Source organism: Typopeltis vanoorti, chromosome 10 (genome assembly GCF_054136105.1).
Source record: "Typopeltis vanoorti isolate ZY-2024b chromosome 10, IOZ_Tvanoo_1.0, whole genome shotgun sequence".
NCBI lineage: Eukaryota > Metazoa > Arthropoda > Arachnida > Uropygi > Thelyphonidae > Typopeltis > Typopeltis vanoorti.
Window position 1 is genome coordinate 17,075,179 of NC_143558.1, and position 19,744 is coordinate 17,094,922.

The window sequence follows — 19,744 nt, forward strand, 5'->3', positions numbered from 1 at the left end:
ATGTTTATGTGTAGTTAAGAACTTTCTAGGGGTGGGCTTGATTTTTCTCTTACAGAGCAGCGATTGAGTGAGTGAGTAGAATAGTTTGCACATTGAAATGGTGTCAGTTCAGTGCATCTAGCGTTAATTATAAGATAAGAAAATGTATGACCGCCGATGTGGATGGTGTATGGCTTCCCTCGATGAGTTCTTAACTCCCTGGAGGTCTCTAATAGTGATGGCGATGATGGTAATGATAATGCATAATTATCGCCTCCCCTGTACTAAACTTGTAAATTAACAAATAGAGCTTGTGTAGCTCAGTGGATGTGGCGTTTGCACACCACCGCGCTAGGCCGCACGAAGGAAGTCTTGGTTTCGAGTCTAGTCGGCGACTAGAGGAAATTTTTCTAAGCCTTTTTTCGACCGGTTCCTGAGTTAGTCGATCTCTGGCACGGGCAAGCAGGTTTTTCCTCCCGGAAACTCGGGTTTTTCGTCCTGTAAACTCAAGAAAATCGACCGTAGAACCCACATTATTTCAGACATTAAATACATTAAATGTTAGGGTTAGAGACCACGAGATGGCGGCACATTTGAGCCGTCTCTCTTCACTGCGTACTGCTTAATTAGTGATAGCCTTGGGCCATCTGTCTCTGATTGGGTACCAGTGGAGATTGAACTGCCCACTCAGTCTCCAAAAGTTAGATAGGGCTAAATGGCCTCGCCTACTCCCGTATATACGGGAATAAAAAGGCGTTAGCTGATTTTTTTTTTTAAACTCTTCTAATATATTGCATAATAATTGAAGTTATTATTGAAATATTATTTCGCATCTCTTTCCCATTTACAGCACTCTATTCCATAATTTAAAACCAAACCACATGAGTATAGAACGCTTTGGCATCACGACAGTTGCCAATGGCGCTAGTGACAGAATATTTTACCAATTATAGAAATTGTCACTCTATAAAAGGTGCATAGCTAAGAATTTGCCACTTGCGCTAAAAGGTTAGCTACGTCACTGCACTTAACCATTTACTTGATGACGGGATTATTCTAACATGAAAATCTGTTTTGAATATTTTTTTTAAGCTTATCATATTTTTTTATGTAGTTTTGAAAATAGCGTATTAATTTAATTTCATAGGAGTGTCATTTGTTAGAGCACATAACTACTCTGGAACCAATTAGTAAATCAGTTTCATACAGATTACAAAGTAGACTCTCTGCGTCCTATTAAAGGTGTTGATTCACGTAATATACCAGATAATCTATCTCTATTTTCCATATATAATCTGCTAATAAATCAAGGATTGATGAAAACTGGATTAGATTAAGTTTGAACCGCGATTTTTTTCTCTTTAATTTTGTGGAAACTGTCATTTATATAATGGAAGCATTGCATAATAATGGAACTCCGCCCCCTCTCTTTCTCCGCGAATTGTTATTTTCATAGTACACACATTTTATGGATATGCTTGTGAATTTATTAAATAATTTTGCTTTTCTTTTAATCCCTCAAGTGGTACCTGATTCAGTTTTGCCACTCTCTGAATCACAGTAAAAATAAAACAAAAAATAATTAATTAATTAAAAAATCGAAATTTTACTTCATTAAAAAAAAGGCTACATAATGCTTACACATTTCTTTTATTCGTGAAAGGCTATTTTCCTAGATCTTGATACGCTTGCTTCGTTTCGCCTCCCCCCCCTGCCCTACCATCCAAGATATGCCTCTGCTAAGAAGGCATTAGCAGAATAAATATGCTGAACTGCAATAGAAATGAACAATAGAATATTATGTAATTCTCTCTATATAAATAAAAACAAATTTACTAACGCATTTTATTCTCTTATAGACTTTTATATTATCTACAAAATTTAAATAAACAAATAATAAGGGGGGAAAACGAGAGTATTTTTTGTTATGTATATTGCCATAATTTAAAAATAAAAACTTGTACATAAACTAAAATTGACAATTGTCTAAAATTGAGGTTACTGATTTTTGCTTTTATATCAAATAGCAAACGCTAAAAATATATCCAATGATAAGAGCTTCAAAAATGAAAAATTATATCACCGAAAAAGATAGTTCTATTTTACGACGAAAAATGAGCATTACTAATTATTAATGATTATTTATGACATAAAACAAACCAAAACCGATAACGAGTTTTATAGTAACGATTAGAACTATAAAATTCAATTGTAACCTGGCAATTGACCAAGATTCATTTGCTAACAAGATCGACCAGCTGTATTGGTAACTTCCATAATGCTAAGCCTAGAGAAGAAAACACATTGAAGTCACAGATTATAACTTTTTCTATACAATTCCACCCGAATCAAGAGTTAATCGATCAGGCACGCAGAAAAGTATAATTTATCCCGAAGAAAATCAGCGGTTTAGTCTCTTAACCCTGCACAATTGACCATAAGACACTCATTCATAATACATACAAAAATACACTGGTGAGAATTAGAAATTAGGTATTTCATCTATCATGATCCAGAAATTCACTGAACTATAGAATCATTAAAGCTGGTAAGTAGTTGCCTACTAAAAAGTTAGAGCTAAAACAGTGTTATCAACTTCCTTTGAAGGGTAAAGATAAGCACATTAGAGAAATAATATGTTTATGATCATGGGCTGCTCGTGCATAATCACTGCGGAACTGCAGCAACCCCAATTTTTCTCGATATATAAATATATTTATTAATTTATTTATATTTGCTTGTAATATTTAATTTTATTATCAACAATCCTATACAATTCTCTTATTTTGTATAAAAAAAAATAATAAAAATCCATCTTGTGGCACTTAGGAGGGCGAAGGACGCTAGCAGCACTGTGTTTGCCACAGTGTCATATTGCTAGTACTGTATTTGCTACGCGCGCAAACATATGCAATTCATAGTGAGATGCGAGCTACTAGCGTAATGCGGCACTGTCCGTTGCGCAGTTCCACTGTTGTTTATATGCAGTTTGCGCCAGTAGTAGAGTGTTCGTAGTGCTTATCGTGTTTACTCCGTCTCTTTAAATATTTGGACATTACAATTAAAGGATTTAATTGTAATGTCCATTCCTTTAATTAAAATTAAAAGAATGAATTTTATTTTGAAGTAATTTTGAATTATACCGAACTATAATTTTATCGATAATAAATATTATTTTTTCATGTTTAATTTTTTTTTTTAATTTTTACCATAATTTTAATATTTTATCCAAACAAATACACATTAACATTAACATTTCTGGCTAGATGGGTGAAGCAAAATTGCTTTTCATATTCCCCTTTGTCTTGTAATGAAAGAACTTTGAATGGAGTGTTTCTGAGCTATATGCTTGCCCATTGAGGGCAGTGAAGTTAGCTGTGTTCAGCTGAACTTCAGATAGACTTTGGTCTTTTATATTTGAATCTTTCTGCTTCATTATATTCCGAGGCTTCCTTGATTAACAGGTTTGGAAGAAGTTAATATCCCTTATATCTCTTCCCTAGGAGAAGGGAAGAGATATAAGGGATATTAACTTCTCTATGGATCTGGGTGTTTCTTATAAACCAAGGGGCATCCATAATCACCCTCAGGCACTTATTCTGAAATCTCTGAAGTTTTAGAATGTTTGAATTTGCGGTGTGGCTCCATGCTGGGAATGAGTAAGTGATGACCGGTCGAATTACCATCTTATAAATTGTTAATTTTGTTTGCGTGTCCAGTTTGCTTTGTCTGTTCATCATAGGGTACAGCTCTGCTAAGAGCTGTATAGCTGTATATATAGCTGTAACAATATAGTTGAGCGTTTCTGGGGGTTAACTTGGATCCTCCAGTCTGCCATTCCCTTTTCTAAAATGTGTATGCTGGTTTGGAGCCTTTTAGTTGCCAGTTTTGGGCTCAGTGATCTTGCCATCTCAGTGCAGTATCATCTGCATATAATGCAGTGAAAGTTGTTTTGGGGTTCAGAGGGAATGTCCGCTACATAGATTGAGAACAGGAGAGGTGCCAGAGGAGATCGCTGAGGTACGCCAGCCGAGATCCTGCGTCTGGTGGAAACCGTTTCGCCGACTCTGACCTGCATATATCTGTCTTTCAGGTAAGAATGTATTATTTTTATTAACTTGACTGGCAAGTTAAATTTTATCAGTTTGTAGAGAATGCCTTGATGCCATACTTTGTCAAACGCCTTCTCTGCGTCGATGAAGATGGCAGCTGTATTGAGTTTTTAACCACATAAATTTTTCTCAAATATGTGAGCCTCCTTGTTCTTCTTGTTTACTTTTTTATTTTTTTAAAAAAATTAAAAAAAAAAATTAATTTTTTGAAATATATTAACCGAAAAACTCATACGATAACCTAACAAAGTGATTTTATGAAATAAAATATTATAGTTACTGTTACTACCATTTTACAAATAAGAATTCACTTTTGGTAATCGCATATAAATAAATAGGACTATAAAATAATGCCACCCTCGATTGGTACCGTTGATTATCACTTGAAGTATAAAAACAAAAGAGAAATATAATGTATTTCAATATTATTGTGTTTAGATAATATTCATTTATAATTTATAGATTGTCATCATCATCATCAAATTCCTGACATGTACCCTCAAGGGGTGTACAGGATATGATAGTATTACATGAAAAAAATTACATCATTATTAATTTCCTATCTACAATTTTTATCCAAATCAGTCTGTTACTTGTCAAAACTCCAACATTATCAGATCTTATATTCTATCGTCTAAAGCACTTTGTACCGTATCAATCCACCTATATCTTGGTCTTCCTCTGGGTCTTTTTGCTGCCAACCTGGCAGAGAACACTTGTTTTGCTAATCTTTCCTCGCCCATTCTGTTTAAGTGACCATACCACCTGAGATTAGCTCTGCTAACACATTCCTGGATGCTGACAATGTCAAGTTCTTTCCTAATATCCTCGTTTTTAATATGATATTGCCATTGATGCCATCTGTTCACGCCTATAATCTTTCTCAGGACTCTCATATCTGTGGTCTCTAGTCTTTGGTCAAGTGTTTTATTTCTGACCCAGCTCTCAGATCCATAAGTTAAAACTGGTTTGAACACTGCCTTGTATACAACTAATTTAGTGTTCCGACTAATTTCTCTCTTATTCCATATGAATTTATTCAATTGATTTCCCACCATACCAGCTTTGCTGATTCTCTATTTCTATATTAAATTTACCATTTTCACTAAAAATCGTGCCTAAGTAGCTGAAATGTTTTACTTGTTCCTCAGGTTCTCCATTCACAACACAGTTGACATGTTCAATGATTCTGCCTATTTTCATTGTCTTTGTCTTTTTATTGCTGACCTTCATATCATATCTATTACAACAGCTATTCAATTTAGTCAGAGAATCTTGCAGACTTGTAGCAGATTTATTTAGAAGTATAACATCGTCTGAATAAAGCAAAGAGCTGACATTAACATCTCCAATTTTGATATCATGTTAAATACCACTTTCCTTCATAATGTGATCCATATAGATAATGAATAACAGAGGGGATAATGTACATCCTTGTCTCACACCAGATTTAACATTAAACCATCTTCCTGTACTTCAATTCTAACTGCGGACTTACAACTCAAATAAAGACTAAGTATTGCTTGATATAATGCCCCATTGGCACCATATAACTGCAGCGTATTGAATAGCTTCTCCCTTGGCACCTTGTCATATGCTTTTTCCAAATCGACAAAACTTAAATACAGATCTTTGTTATATTCCAATGCTTTCTCGACTGTTTGTCGTAAAGTGAAGATCTGATCCTGACAGTCTCTATTTGGCCTGAATCCAGTTTGTTCTTCACCAAGCTTTTCTTCCACAATTCTTCTCAACCGTTTCTCAAGTATACTTGCATAGATCTTGCCAGGAACACTCAGTAGGGAAATACCTCTGTAATTCTCACATTCAGTTTTGTTTCCCTTTTTATATATGGGTACTATGAGAGCTTTATTCCAAACATCTGGAATTCGTCCCTCTGTCCAAGAGGCATGTGGTAGAATATCATCTACTCCTACTGCCTTCCCACATTTCAAGCCTTTGATGGCTTTTTCTACTTCAAGTATGGATATGTATTCCTGACTGCATGCCTGGTCAGTGTTTTTATCACTGTGCTGTCATCACTGCTTGTTTCATTTAGCAGTTTTCCAAAGTAATTACTCCATAATAAGCGCCTCCGTAGCGCAATTGGAAGAACGACGGTACATTGCGCCCTTCGATTGGAATAGGCCTAAGTTCGATTCTCGTCGCGACGGGAGGAATCTTTATCTGGTCGATTTCAATCGATGGTGAGTTAGCCGATCTCATACGGAGGTAGCAGGGTTTTTTCTCCCGGAAACTCGGGTTTTTCATCCCGCATACATACAAATCGGCCCTTCAGAACACACGCAATTTACAGACAAAAATTACTAGTTGTGGTGGTGTTGGAGGTGGGCGGTAGATGGAGTTGATTCGTAGTAGAAATAAGGTGTAGAGACAGTTGAAGATGTCCTCCCGCGATGAGTCTTCGGACTCCTTGGAGGTATCAGGAATAATAATAATAATAATAATACTTCAATGTTATCTTTTTCTCCCGTTTTCATGTCACCTTTATCATCTCTAATTCCTTTTACAGTACTCTTTTCTCCATTCTTTAGCTTCTTCAACAACCTCCCGAATATTTTGCCACCATCTTGATATTTATTTTCTATATTCTTGCCAAAGTCCTCCCATGACTCTTGTTTAGCTAGTTTTACACAGTATTTAGCATTCTTACATTTGTCTATATTCTCTAAGAGCACAAGCTGACTTATTTGACAGGAACTTTTCATATCCTTTCTTCTTTTCCTTCACTGCCTCTTTAACTTTCTGTGTCCACCAGGGAGTTCTGATTTTTTTATCCTTACAGACAACCTCACCACATGCCTCTCTGGCAGAATCAATCAATGTTTTCTTCAGAATTTGTCACTGAATCTCCAAGGTTTTATTCCTGTTCTCAAACTCTTTCATTTTTTCTTCAATAATTTTTGTGTATTTTAGTCTACAGTTCACATCTGAGAGCTGCTCAACTTTTATTCGCTTTAAAACTTTCTTACATGTTATTCTTTTCAATATGAAATTCAATTTTATCCTGCTCAAGACCAAATAGTGACCACTTCCAATTTCAAATCCTCTGTACACTCTGGTGTCCTGCACCAGGGAGAAAACATCACTATCAACAATAACATAGTCAATGAGACTTTTCTTATTCTTTGCCTCTTCTCTCCATGTGAATTTGTGCACATTTTTATGTTGGAGCATGGTGTTAGTAGTAACCAGTCCATGTCCTGAGCAGAAATCCAACAGATATTTGCCATTATTATTAGCTTTGCTCTTTTCTCCAAATTTTCCCAAAATATTTTTGTATGTCTCACAATCATTTCCTACTCTACTATTTAGATCCCCAACAAGGACCAACTTTTCCTTTTTCACTGTGTCAGTTGCTTTTTCTAAAGCCTCAAAAAATTCCTCCACTTCTACCTTAGTAAAACCTTCTATGGGACCATAGGCACAAATCAGTCTCATTGTCCAGTTCCCCATTCTCATATTTGCCCACATTACTCTACTTGAGATTGCCTGCTATCCATGAAGATTAGCCTCGCATTTTGTGTTGAATACTATGGCTACTCCTTCTTTTCCTTGATTGTCATTGCCTGAATATAACATTTTGTTACTTAAGTATAAAGAGCTAATAAGTTTCATTTCGGCAATGAAAACATTATTTAAATTAAAGGGATATTAAATCCCACATAGTTTTAAAACCGAATAAGAAACTCAAAGATTGGAATCAGAGACTTTCTTGCCGAATATAGTAAACTATAAAGTATCGGCGACCATTGGCGTTAGCAAATGCAAGTGACCCTAGCACGTAGTGCAATACCGGAAGTCTCGCAGCAAAGTCGGTAAATTCTGATCGCTATTCTTAGGTAGTTTCCATAATGTAAAAACACATTTCCTTGGAAATGTATGCTGTTATTACATTATGGTAGGGAGGTCACTACCCAGACCGATTTCAGCCTTTTTTGAGGCTTCATCAGTGAGAATGACCTAATACCGAAGTGTATTAGGTCATAATACCGAAGTGTATAGCGAAAAGAACTTATATACTCTGCGATGCGAGTTTCCAAACAGGTGTAACCATTAAGTTACTTAAGTATAAAGAGCTAATAAGCTTCATTTCGGCAATGAAAACATTATTTAAATTAAGGGGATATTAAATCCCACATAGTTTTAAAACCGTATAAGAAACTCCGGTCTGTGTAGTGACCTCCCTACCATAATGTAATAACAGCATACATTTCCTAGGAAATGTGTTTTTACATTAAAAATACCTAAGAATAGCGATCAGAATTTACCGACTTTGCTGCGAGACTTCCGGTATTGCACTACGTGCTAGGATCACTTGCATTTGCTAACGCCAGTGGTCGCCGATACTTTATAGTTTACTATATTAGGCAAGAAACTCTCTGATTCCAATCTTTGAGTTTCTTATTCGGTTTTAAAACTATGTGAGATTTAATATCCCCTTAATTTAAATAATAACATTTTGTATTTATTGCTCAGAAAGATCTTACCAGTTTTGATCTTTTTTGTTTCAGTCGCCCCTATTATGTCGATCTGGTACTTATCTAATTCCTCAGCTAGCTCCATTTCTTTGCCATTCAGGCTTCTTACGTTGATAGTACCGATCTTTAACTCTGGTGATGTTGAGTTGGGGTTTGTTTTCAGATTTGTTCCAGTAGCTGACTTTTTGCTGTTCACCCTGGTTTCCTGGCGAAAACAACGTGGGCCTTGTTTAACCGGGCGAAGCCCCACCCGGCATGAAATTTTGTCATGTTGTACCATCATTTTTTATTTTGGTTTAACCAATAAGAATACAAATTGGTCGGCTAAATCGCAAATTTCCAGCCCATCCTCGTTCGTTCAGTATCCAAGTAGATACCCAACAGGGTGCACCACGAGAAGGTGAGGATTGGACATTAGGTCAGAATCTCTGGTCGGTTCTCCGCATTCCTTTAAAGGCTATGTGGAGGTCTCCTCTCAGTTATACAGCTTTGACCCATAGATTGTTTGTCATAAAAACTTCTATCGCAAACAAAAGAAATTTATTTCGTTATAAAGAATGCGGACTATTCCATATGTGAGATTACAAAGGATTTTATTCTTATTATAGTTTGATGATTAAAAAATGTTTTTCTTATATAAGATAAATTAACACAGATGATTGTGTGCAAATATTTCATGTTTAGATCATGAAATATTTGTTTAAAAATGATAGCTTTTACATGTTGATTGTCCCCTCATACTTTTTGATTAGTATTTGTACACAAGCTGTATTAATAAACGTTTTTGAGTGAAATACGGTTTTTTTTCGCTCGACTATGCGCAGGGCCGGCCATCTTGGGGGTGAAGTGGGTGCAATACACCCGGGCCACACGATTGAGCGGGCACAGTCGGTACACATTTGCGGAAACGTATGATATTTCTAATGTTTTTTTTTTTTTTTCCTGTGGCAAAATCATTTGTAAGTAGGAGGTTTTACAATACGTTTATTTCGAATCCTTTAATTTTTATCTTTGAAAAATATTTTAGGGCCCCAAAAGGTTTCTATCACCCGGGCCCCTTTATAGAGAAGGCCAGTCCTGACTATGCGAGCCCTTTGTTAAAATTTCCATAGCTCACCACTGCTGTTATCCCTCGAGATATGAGCAAATGAGCGGCTCTGCTCGGTGGTGGGGTAAGTCTGCCACGGTGTAGAGCCAACCGGTTCTGAGAGTTCTTCTCAGTGGCAGGGTGAACTCGTTACTGAAGGGAACAACGCTGAGTTTTTGGAGTTTAACCTATACTTGAACATCAACAAAGGTCGAAACCGGTCTGGGCAGTGACCCTCCCTCCATAATGTATAGCGTCATACATGTCCGTAAGGAGATATGCTTTACATTATGGAAAATACTAAGGATAGTGATCAGGACTTACTCCACCTTTACTACGAGTTGTCCTATCCTGAACTACGTTGGCTTACGCTTGGATTCGCTGAAACTTTTATAGTTTCTATGTATTCTGCATGAAACTCTTAGAGTTTATTAAACTTTTAGTATTTCTATATTCGGCATTAAAATAATGTTGAATTCAATATCCACTTAATTTGTATAATTTTGCATCGCCGAAGTGGAGCCTTTTGGCTCTTTACTTAACTCGTTATCGCTGTAGTTATCAGTAGTTTTTTTTCCTTTTTTTTTTTCGCCAGCTGTATTGGACAATATGATTTAAATTTAATTTCTTCAGGTTTTCTTAGAGTGTCGCGATGGTATACTGGTGCCATGGTGATTCATGGCTTCAACATTACAAACAAACAAATGTATGCAGCACGTTTGTTTGTTATCATCTCGTAAGCTGAAAATAGTCAGTTGACATGGATCATTATAAAGGTTTGGTGATGATTAAAAATGTATTGTGAGCTTACATCAGAGTTATATTTAGCGTGTTGTTCGTTAATGAGTGTTTTGAAATGTTATTGTGTAATTCCGGCAAAGATGTACTAATCAGATTAGGGCTCTATATTATTCAGCAGCATCATCCAACAAAGCTGGCCGTCGGCATGATTTTTCATCAAACATTTGTTATTTAATTAGTTAAGACTGGAGTTTTTTTTTTTTTTTTTTTTGAAAGCCCTTGTTGAGGGCAAGCGGCTTGGTAGCAGTTTATCAAAAATTTTAGATTTAGGATATTTTTTCCTTTCGTGATTTTGTCTTGTTTTAGTTGAACAAACGTAAACCCTGGTGTTATTTTATCATTATTTTTATGTACAAAATCTTTGGAGTTATTTCACTCCACGCTTGCATCAGAAGATTCTGAAGGTAGTATAGCAGTTTTGTTATTAGTGAGTTGAAGGCAAGGATTTCATTCCAGGTGCTACTGTTTGCCTACGTTACAGGGGAAAGAATGTTGATGGACGGCATAATTCAAAGGACGAGAGCACAGGAAAGAGAAAGCTGAAATGTTGTAAATAAATTTTTCATCCTCCTCTATTGGCACACACAGCATTGTGTGTGTGAATGGAAATAATGACAATTCAAAGCATTTAGTAGAGAGAGATAAATGACAGATTGTGTTATGTACTGAATCATAGGCAAATTGAGAGCAGTAATTGTAAATGGATTGGTTTGTACTATTTTAAAATGAAGCAGAATATTTTTTCATTTCTGTGCATTATAGGTTATAATCGGAGTTTGACACATGATGCAAAATTATACTCATCATGAAGAGAATATGCTCAACCCCCCCCCCCCTCCCGCTTTTAAGTGTATGAATAGGAGTTCCTTAAAGTGATTAGTGGTGCTAATCACTTTGTTAATAAGATTGGGAAAATCAGTAAAAACAACATTGATTTTTTAGAAAATATAATATGTTACTAGAATGGCCCTTTATATTATGCATATTCTTCTGTTTTCTTAAAGTTAAAAACAAGATTTTGTGTAGATAGTTATTTTTATTGAAATAACTTTTGTTATTTTAAACATAATCAGAAATATTCTGTTTTGTCCAGTCTACAGCTACTCACTAGCTGGCAGCATCTACTTGCCACTGGCGAGTGTATTTTTCAAACCCTGGCTATGATACTTATATGATAGCAAACTCTAAACTATAACATATAGTTTTGCTCTGAAGATGTTAGTTTGAAATTCAGTGCAATATTATTATTAGACTTCCAGAGAGTCTATACATCACCTACACCAATTGTCATACCTTCTCTTAAACTCATTCATCCTGGATGCAAAGTTGGATAGAATTATAAGTAGCACTGCTGATGTTAATTCCTTTCAGGAAGATTTGAATAGACTTTTGAGTTGACAGAGGAGTGAGGGTGCAGTTTTAATATTAATAAGTGCAAGGTGTTGCATTTTGGAGTGCAAAAATATAAGTCTGTGCACTATATCGATGGTACTGTACTGTAGGGAGGGGATAAGATTCAAGATTCCCAAATCTTGAATCTTATCCCCTGTAAACTTCAGTGTACAGTCAATGATGATTGACTGTACACTGAAGTTTAGAGGGCATATTGCAAATACTGTACATCATAGTGCCATTATGATAATAAGTACTCTAACATGTAGGGATAAGGAAGTGATTGTGCCACTGTATGAAGCTCTGGTTAGATCACACTTGGGCTATTGTGCTCAGATTTGGTCACCTGCTTTTCAATGTGATGTTGAAATATTGGAGAGGATCCAGAGATGAGTGATTAAAACAATATCAGGACTTTGGAATGCTGGTTATGGAGGAAAGTTGAAGAAATATTGATTGTAGAGTTTAGTGGATAGGAGGAAAAGAGGCAATATGATAGAGACATTTAAGTTGGTGAGAGGATTTTATCAGATTAGTCCAGAGGGGATTATAAATAGAGTAGAAGGCGAGAAGGGGAAAGAACCAGAGGCCATCCCTGGAAGTTACGTAAGAATGTGGTGAAGAGGGGTGTGAGGAGTAGATTTTTTACATGGAGAATTGTCATTGAATGGAATGCATTACCAGAATATGTTATTAATGAAAGGAGTGTTAAGGATTTTAAGATTCAGTATGATAAATATGTTGTCAGTTGAATGAACCTCCCATGAGTCTGCTGACTCCATGGGGGGGGGCAATAATAATAATAATAATAATAATAATAAATGTAGCTTACCAAATCTAGCAACTTTTGAGGATTCCTCACTATAGAGGTTAATGTTTTAAAGAAATGTATCTGGTAGAAGCATTATGTAACAGCTGAAAAATATACTCCAGTATATTTTATCTTACATTACAAGAATATCATTTAAGTTGGTGAGAGAATTTTATCGAAACACAGGCAAAAAAGAGAAGATAAGCTCAATCAAAAATGTGCTATTACCTTGTCCTTGCTATTCTAATAGTGTATTCTCCTGTTAACTCAGGTACCACCAACTGTTGTCAATTATTAAACCTGTCTTTATTTATTTAGTTGTGCTGTTTTCATTCCATTAAACTTCAAAATGAGGTTTAACCACCTAAGCCTAAATACTGATAATGTCACTGTTCTGATGGGTACTATAGAGTATAATTGTAAACTTAATAGCTACTCAGGTACAGATCTACCTGTAGGAAATTTCAGTAGAAACCTGACTCAGAGAAAATAAACAAATTAAAACAGTTATTGGATCAGGTACAATTATGAAATGGATTGAAAAATTGCAGATTCATCATGCTCATCTTCCATATATATCCAAGGTCTTCACAAGGTTCGTAAAGATGGTTATACATTACATCTTATGGAAGACAGCATTGGCCATTTTGCCACATGGCAGAATGAGTCATACAAGCATCTTTAGGGAAAAGCTGGCAGTTCTATCTCACCAGCCTTGGCTGTTTACTTTATGAAATATCTGGAAAGTCAACTCTTCAGTACCATTTCTTCCTCACTTATATCTAGCTTTGCTTCGTGGAATATCTTCACAGTTTGGTCCCATTCAGAGACAGAATTACTATAATTTCTGGATAAAATAGACTCCATGTATTTCCATATCAAGTTCACTATTGAACATGAATCTAATGATGGTCTTTCCTTTAATATAATAAATCAACTTTAATGTAATCCTACTGGCAGTATTCAATTTTCTGGTTACAGGAAACCTTCCTTCGCTGGCAGATACATCCATCCAACTTCACACCATCATCCATCATAGAAGTATTATCAAAACTCTTACATTATACATTACAAAGCTCACACAGTCTATTCTTCCAATGCCCTTCTGGTGATAAAATTAAATAATGACCACCTTCACTACTAAATGAATAAAACCAAACTGCTATCTATAAAAATCATCAATAGATATTATCCTTACAATCTGGCATAAAAAGTGTTTCTATATCTTACCTTAACATCAAAACAAGCAGCACACATTTTCTTTGAAAGTATCATCTATACAGGGTGTTTCATGAACTCTTGGGCCAAATTTTAAAGGGTGATAGAACACACCTAAACGAGCACTTTTCGTCATACAATGCATGGTCCAAACTCAAGTGGTGAAGCTCTAGAGGGCGCTTTCCAGTGAACACTTATAAGCGCTGGTTTTTGCAGTCGTCGTTATTTCTACCATGGAGTGCAAAAAGGATGGCTTCTTTCACAAATCAGGAGAAGGCTGACATGCATTTCATTTATGGAGCTGCGGACGGGAATGCGAGGGAAGCCCAAAGACTGTACCGAGAGTGCTTTCAGACGCTTACGTGCCTGATCGTAAAACCTTACAGTGATTGCATCGGTATCTGTACGAAATGGGCTCCTTTGTCAGCGGCATGCAGGATATAGGGTGTGCAAGGAGTGTGAGGATGCCACGTGTTACAAAGGAAATTCTACATAGGGTTGCAGATCGTCCTGAATGTAGTATGCTAGCAATTTCCCATGCCGTATGTGTGCCCCAATCGACGGTGTGGCGAGTTGTACAAGATGAACGATTACACCCCTACCATGCACAGAGGATGCCCGCCTTGACACTTGCAGATTACCGGCCTCGTATGGATTTTGCACAGTGCAGCCAGACTTTGATGCACGCCTTATTGATTGACGAATGCACCTTTACACGTGCGGGCATTTTTAATACCCACAATTATCATGTCTAGGCGAGCAGAAATCCACATGCCACATCCACATTCGTACGAGTGGTGTTTCTCCATAAATGTTTGGGCTGGAATCCTACATGACCATATGATTGGCGCATACTTTCTGCCAGCACAACTGAATGGGAGAACGTACCTGTATATTTACAAGAGGTCTTGCCACAATTACTGAGCCCTGCTCCAACAAACATTCAAACACGTATGTGGTTTCAATACGACGGAGTGCCACCCCTTTTCAGCGTGGATGTGCTGAAACGGGGTGGATGCAACATTTCCAGGACGATGGATTGGTCCCATCGCTTGGTCACCATGATCACCCGATCTCTCGTGTCTGGACTTTTTCCTATGGGGCCATATGAAAAGCCTGATCTACGATAGCCCCATTGATTCCAATGAGGACCTTATTATCAGGATTTCTATTGCTGCTGTACGAGAAATGCCTGGTGTTTTTGCAAATGTATGCCAATCACTATGTCGAAGGTGTGAAGCCTGCATTAATGTTGGCGGTCACTCTTTTGAGCAGTTTCTGTAATTTGTTCAATAAAATTCTATAATTTATGTTCTGTAATTTCTGCAATTGTTTCAAATCTCCTCTGTCATTCTTGTGTTTCTTCATTTCCTGACACAGTAGTTGCTAACTCCTAGCACTTCACCGCTTGAGTTCGAACCATGCATTGTATGATGAATAGTGCTTGTTTAGGTGTGTTCTATCATCCCTTAAAGTTTGGCCCAAGAGTTCTGAATCACCCTGTATACCACCTTCAAACTAGCTCATAAATTGTCCCATCCATGAAAGATAAATTAACACCATTCTCCTTGCCTGGTATATCAAGTGCCCTGTTTATGTTGACTTCATGATTTTGGAACAGCCTGGCCATTCTGTTGAGATTAGAATCCAAGAACATCAGGGCTACATTAGATTCTTAGAATCTGAATAGCCTGGCTTTGCTTACTATGTCATTGACACTAGACACAGAGTTCTTTGGAATTAAACACATCCAAGATTCTTCACTCCAGTAGATTTTGATTTGTTCATCCATCTCTTGAAATTTGTGAAGCTTCACAACATGGAATCTTAACTGCTTTGATTGCATGCTTGTCTCAGAGTTTTTTTTGCAAGTAATCACCATTAGCTGTTTTTTTTTATAGTAATGAATAAGTTATGCAGTTCTTGTATTTGAATTACAAAAGCTAACCATTGTTTCCCTTTGAATTCTAATAGTGCATTCTTCTGTTATCTGAGCTGTGATTGAAACACGTGCAAGTAAGCACATGCTTACGTGCACGTGCTTGATTGCACAATTTAATGACTTGCAACGTGTTTTGATTGTTTGGTCAACCATCTTCTCTCCTATCCTCTCCTTTCCTCTGCCTGGTGATGTTCTTGTAATACAGAATGAAATATATTGGAATTAATATTAATATGATTAATATTAATATGACTACTTATGCTATTATGGGAAACTAAAGGACACTATGGAGTTGGATTTCTAATTAAGAAAACAATTACACACCTCATAGAAGAATTTAATTACACAGATGAAAGAATAATAGAAATCACACTTAAAATAAACTCCAAACTTAAAATCAGGATCATCCAAATATATGCTCCCACCTCATCTCACACTGATGAAGAGATAGAAGCATTTTATGACTCACTGCAGCACACTCTAGACAAAAAAAAAAAGCAATCAAAACTTTACTATAGTAATGAGTGATTTGAACACCAAAGTAGGTCTTCCCATTCACTAAATAGACACAATAGGACCAAAGTATGTGATACAAGCAGCAACTCAGGAATGGCTCTTACAGAATTCTCTATCACTAACAAGCTTTACATTATGAATACATTTTGTAAGAAAGTCCTCAAAAGAAAATGAACATGGAGAAGTCCAAATGTAGAAATAAAAAAATGAAATAGATTATATACTGTATAATAATAAAGAAATAGTTCAAGATACCTCAGTACTAAATCAAGTAAAAACAGGAAGTGACCACCAACTGGTGAGAGCCAAAATTAAAATAAACCCCAAATTAGAAAGAATAAAATGGCAAAACATAAAAAAAATCAAGAAGTTTTGACTTAAAACCTATTGAAAACAAGAAGGATTATGAAGAAAAACTCAATCAAAAACTAGACTTAATAAATATATTTGAAAAAGACATAAATAAAATAAGCAAAAACTGAATGGAAGTAATAATTTCAGCAGCCAATGAATTCAAAAGCAACAAAAAGACCATAAACTTTCAGAGGAAACCTTACAAGTACTAAAAAAAGAGATGAAATATAATACAAGACAAAAACTTAATTTCTAAAATAGAATATACAGAATTATGCAAAACAATAAAGAAAAAGATGAGAAATGAAATAAGATCTTATAATACTAAAAAAATAAAAGAAACAATTGAAAACAATAAAAAATATGAAAATACTAAGAAAACATTTATCAGTTGGCAAAAGTCAAATAACTGCAATAAAAGATAAAAATGGAACTACAATAAGGAACCAAGAGCAAATTCCAAGCAGTCTAGAAGAATTTTATAAAGAACTCTATAGTGATCCTTCGATAGATAAATCAAATATAAATAACTCTTCTCAATCGCATATAGAATTCATCATCCCATTCACTTCAGATGAAATAAAACAAGCATTAAAACAAATGGAAAATGGAATGTCCTGTTGAAGATCTAATTCACATAGAATTAATTAAATGGGGAGGAAACAACATAATTCACCATGTCACAAACTTACTAGATCTATGCCTAGAAGATACCAGAAAACTGGAAAAATGCTACTCTGATACTGTTATTTAAAAAAGGGGACAAAGAAGAAGTAAAAACTATAGACCAATTAGTATTCTCTCTAATCTGTACAAAATTATCACAAAAGTAATAACAAACAGGTTAACCCCTTTTCTAGACTCAACTCAACCAGTAGAACAAGCAGGATTCCGTAAAGGCTTTAACACAATCGATCATATTCATGCAGTAAAACAGATAATAGAAAAAGCAGAAGAAAACCAATTCTCTCTCTCTCTATCTCTCTCTGTGTAGCCTTTATTGATTATGAAAAAGCATTTGATTCCATCAAAACTAATGCAATAATCAAAGCACTCCAGAATCAGGGAATTCCTGGAGAATATATGGACCTTCTCCAGGAAATATACAACACTGCAACAGCAACAATCTAACTTCACATGAGTAGCAATAAAATAGCAGTTGAAAAAGGTGTCCGACAAGGAGACTCTCTGTCACCCAAAATATCTTTACAGCAGTCCTTCAAGAAATATTTAATAATATAAACTGGACAAACCTTGGTATAAAAATTAATAACAGAAACTTAACACACCTAAGATATGCAGATGATATCATAATTTTTGCAAACACTCCAGAAGACCTTAATATAATGATAGAAGACCTATATCATGAAAGCAGAAAAGTCGGTTTAAAAATAAACTGAGAAAAAACTAAAATCATGTTTAATCATTTTGTAATACCAAAAAACATAATAATAGAAAACAATTTCTTGGAAAGAGTCTCTTCATATACATACTTAGGTCATCTCATTGATCTAAACTGTGGACTCCAAAAGGAAATAAATAGGAGTTCAGTTTGCATGGAGTTCATTCAGAAAATTGCAAAGCATTTTTCAAAGCAATGATATCCCACTCTGTTTAAAAAGGAAGACATTTAATTAATCATTGTATACTTCCAGTCATCACATATGGTTGTGAAGTTTGGTCTCTAACAAAAGCACTGGCAAATAAACTAGCAATAACTCAAAGAAAAATGGAGAGTTTGATGCTAGGCATCACATTAAAAGATAAGAAGCAAAACACTTGGATAAGAAGCCAGACTGACATCGCTGACATCATTCTTCACCATAAATGACTAAAATGGAAATGGGCTGGACATCTATCCAGAAGAGAAGATGAGCAATGGATCATCATACTAACGAAATGGATTCCAAAAGAAGGGAAACGAGGCCGAGGATGACCTAAAAGAAGGTGGAATGATGAATTGTCAAATTTTGTTGGGTGAAACTAGTCAACCATTGCCAAGAACAGAGAAAGGTGGAAAGAACTGGAGGAGGCCTTTATCCAGCAGTGGACAGAAAATGGCTGAAAAGAAGAAGAAGAATCTCTTAACTTATATTTCAATCACCTCCTCTCTCTCTCTCCCTCCCTCCCTCCCTCTCCTCCTTCCCCTATATATGATAATTTTTCCTTGCCAGCATTTAAGACGCTGGAACCCTGTCCGGATCCTTTCCAGTATATCTGCTTCTTCTTGAAAACAGTGACCAAATTTGGACATACTAGTCCACATGTGGCATGATCAATGCATTATGCATAAACCATAATTTTTCTATATTCCAATGTCTTCCACATAATTGAAAGTATTACTGAAAGTAAAATTTCACTGAAATTTTATGTTTTTGTCCACTATCATCCACCAATCCTCACCAGTTATATACCTACATCCTATCTTTGCTTACAAAATTTAAAAATTTTACATTTCCTCCATTGAACTGTCTCACTTGCCCAACTCTCAATCTACTTATATCCTCATGTAAAGACACAACCCATGCTCTGTAGTTCTCCCTAACTTTGCATTATCTTCAAATTGCAGCATGTTCCTGTTTAAATCTTTCCATTATCATTAGCATAAAAGTTAAACAGCAGTGGCCTCAAAATAAACTGCTAGTGCACACCACTAGTGACCTTCCTATTCAAGGACAGATATTTCTCCCCAATAGACAACTTCCTGATTACTATCAAAAAGTCAGTCTGATATCTAAAGTACTAATGTGTTATATAACTCCATCCTTTTCAGTTTAATTACCAACACTTCATGTGGACTTTTCCTTTAATGTTGCATGGTGATCAGCATTCATATTGATATATTATGGAGACTACAACTGTGTTAAGAATTATTACTTTAAATTATAAATTTAGTTTAATCCTTTATACAAATGCAAGCAAACAAAGTTTGCACCTGAAGTAGCTTCAGGACTGAGGCAACTCGTGGTAAAGGTGGACTAAGCTCTCATCACTTGCCTGAGTATCTCCCATAATGCAAATCACATCTCC

General features: G+C 35.8%; 1 protein-coding gene across 3 annotated transcripts in view; it reads left to right on the forward strand.

Moving 5' to 3' along the window:
• The first annotated feature begins 10,330 nt into the window (after positions 1–10,330).
• LOC150102195 (uncharacterized) overlaps positions 10,331–19,744 on the forward strand; it is a 78,516-nt gene continuing 69,102 nt past the window's right edge. For 2 of the 3 annotated variants that reach the window (XM_090399371.1, XM_090399373.1), the window contains exon 1: positions 10,331–10,456. In XM_090399371.1, coding sequence (XP_090255497.1) covers positions 10,441–10,456 — 16 coding nt within the window. In that variant the 5' untranslated portion in view covers positions 10,331–10,440. The remainder of the gene's footprint in view (positions 10,457–19,744) is intronic. The other variant, XM_090399372.1, reaches the window with a different exon arrangement.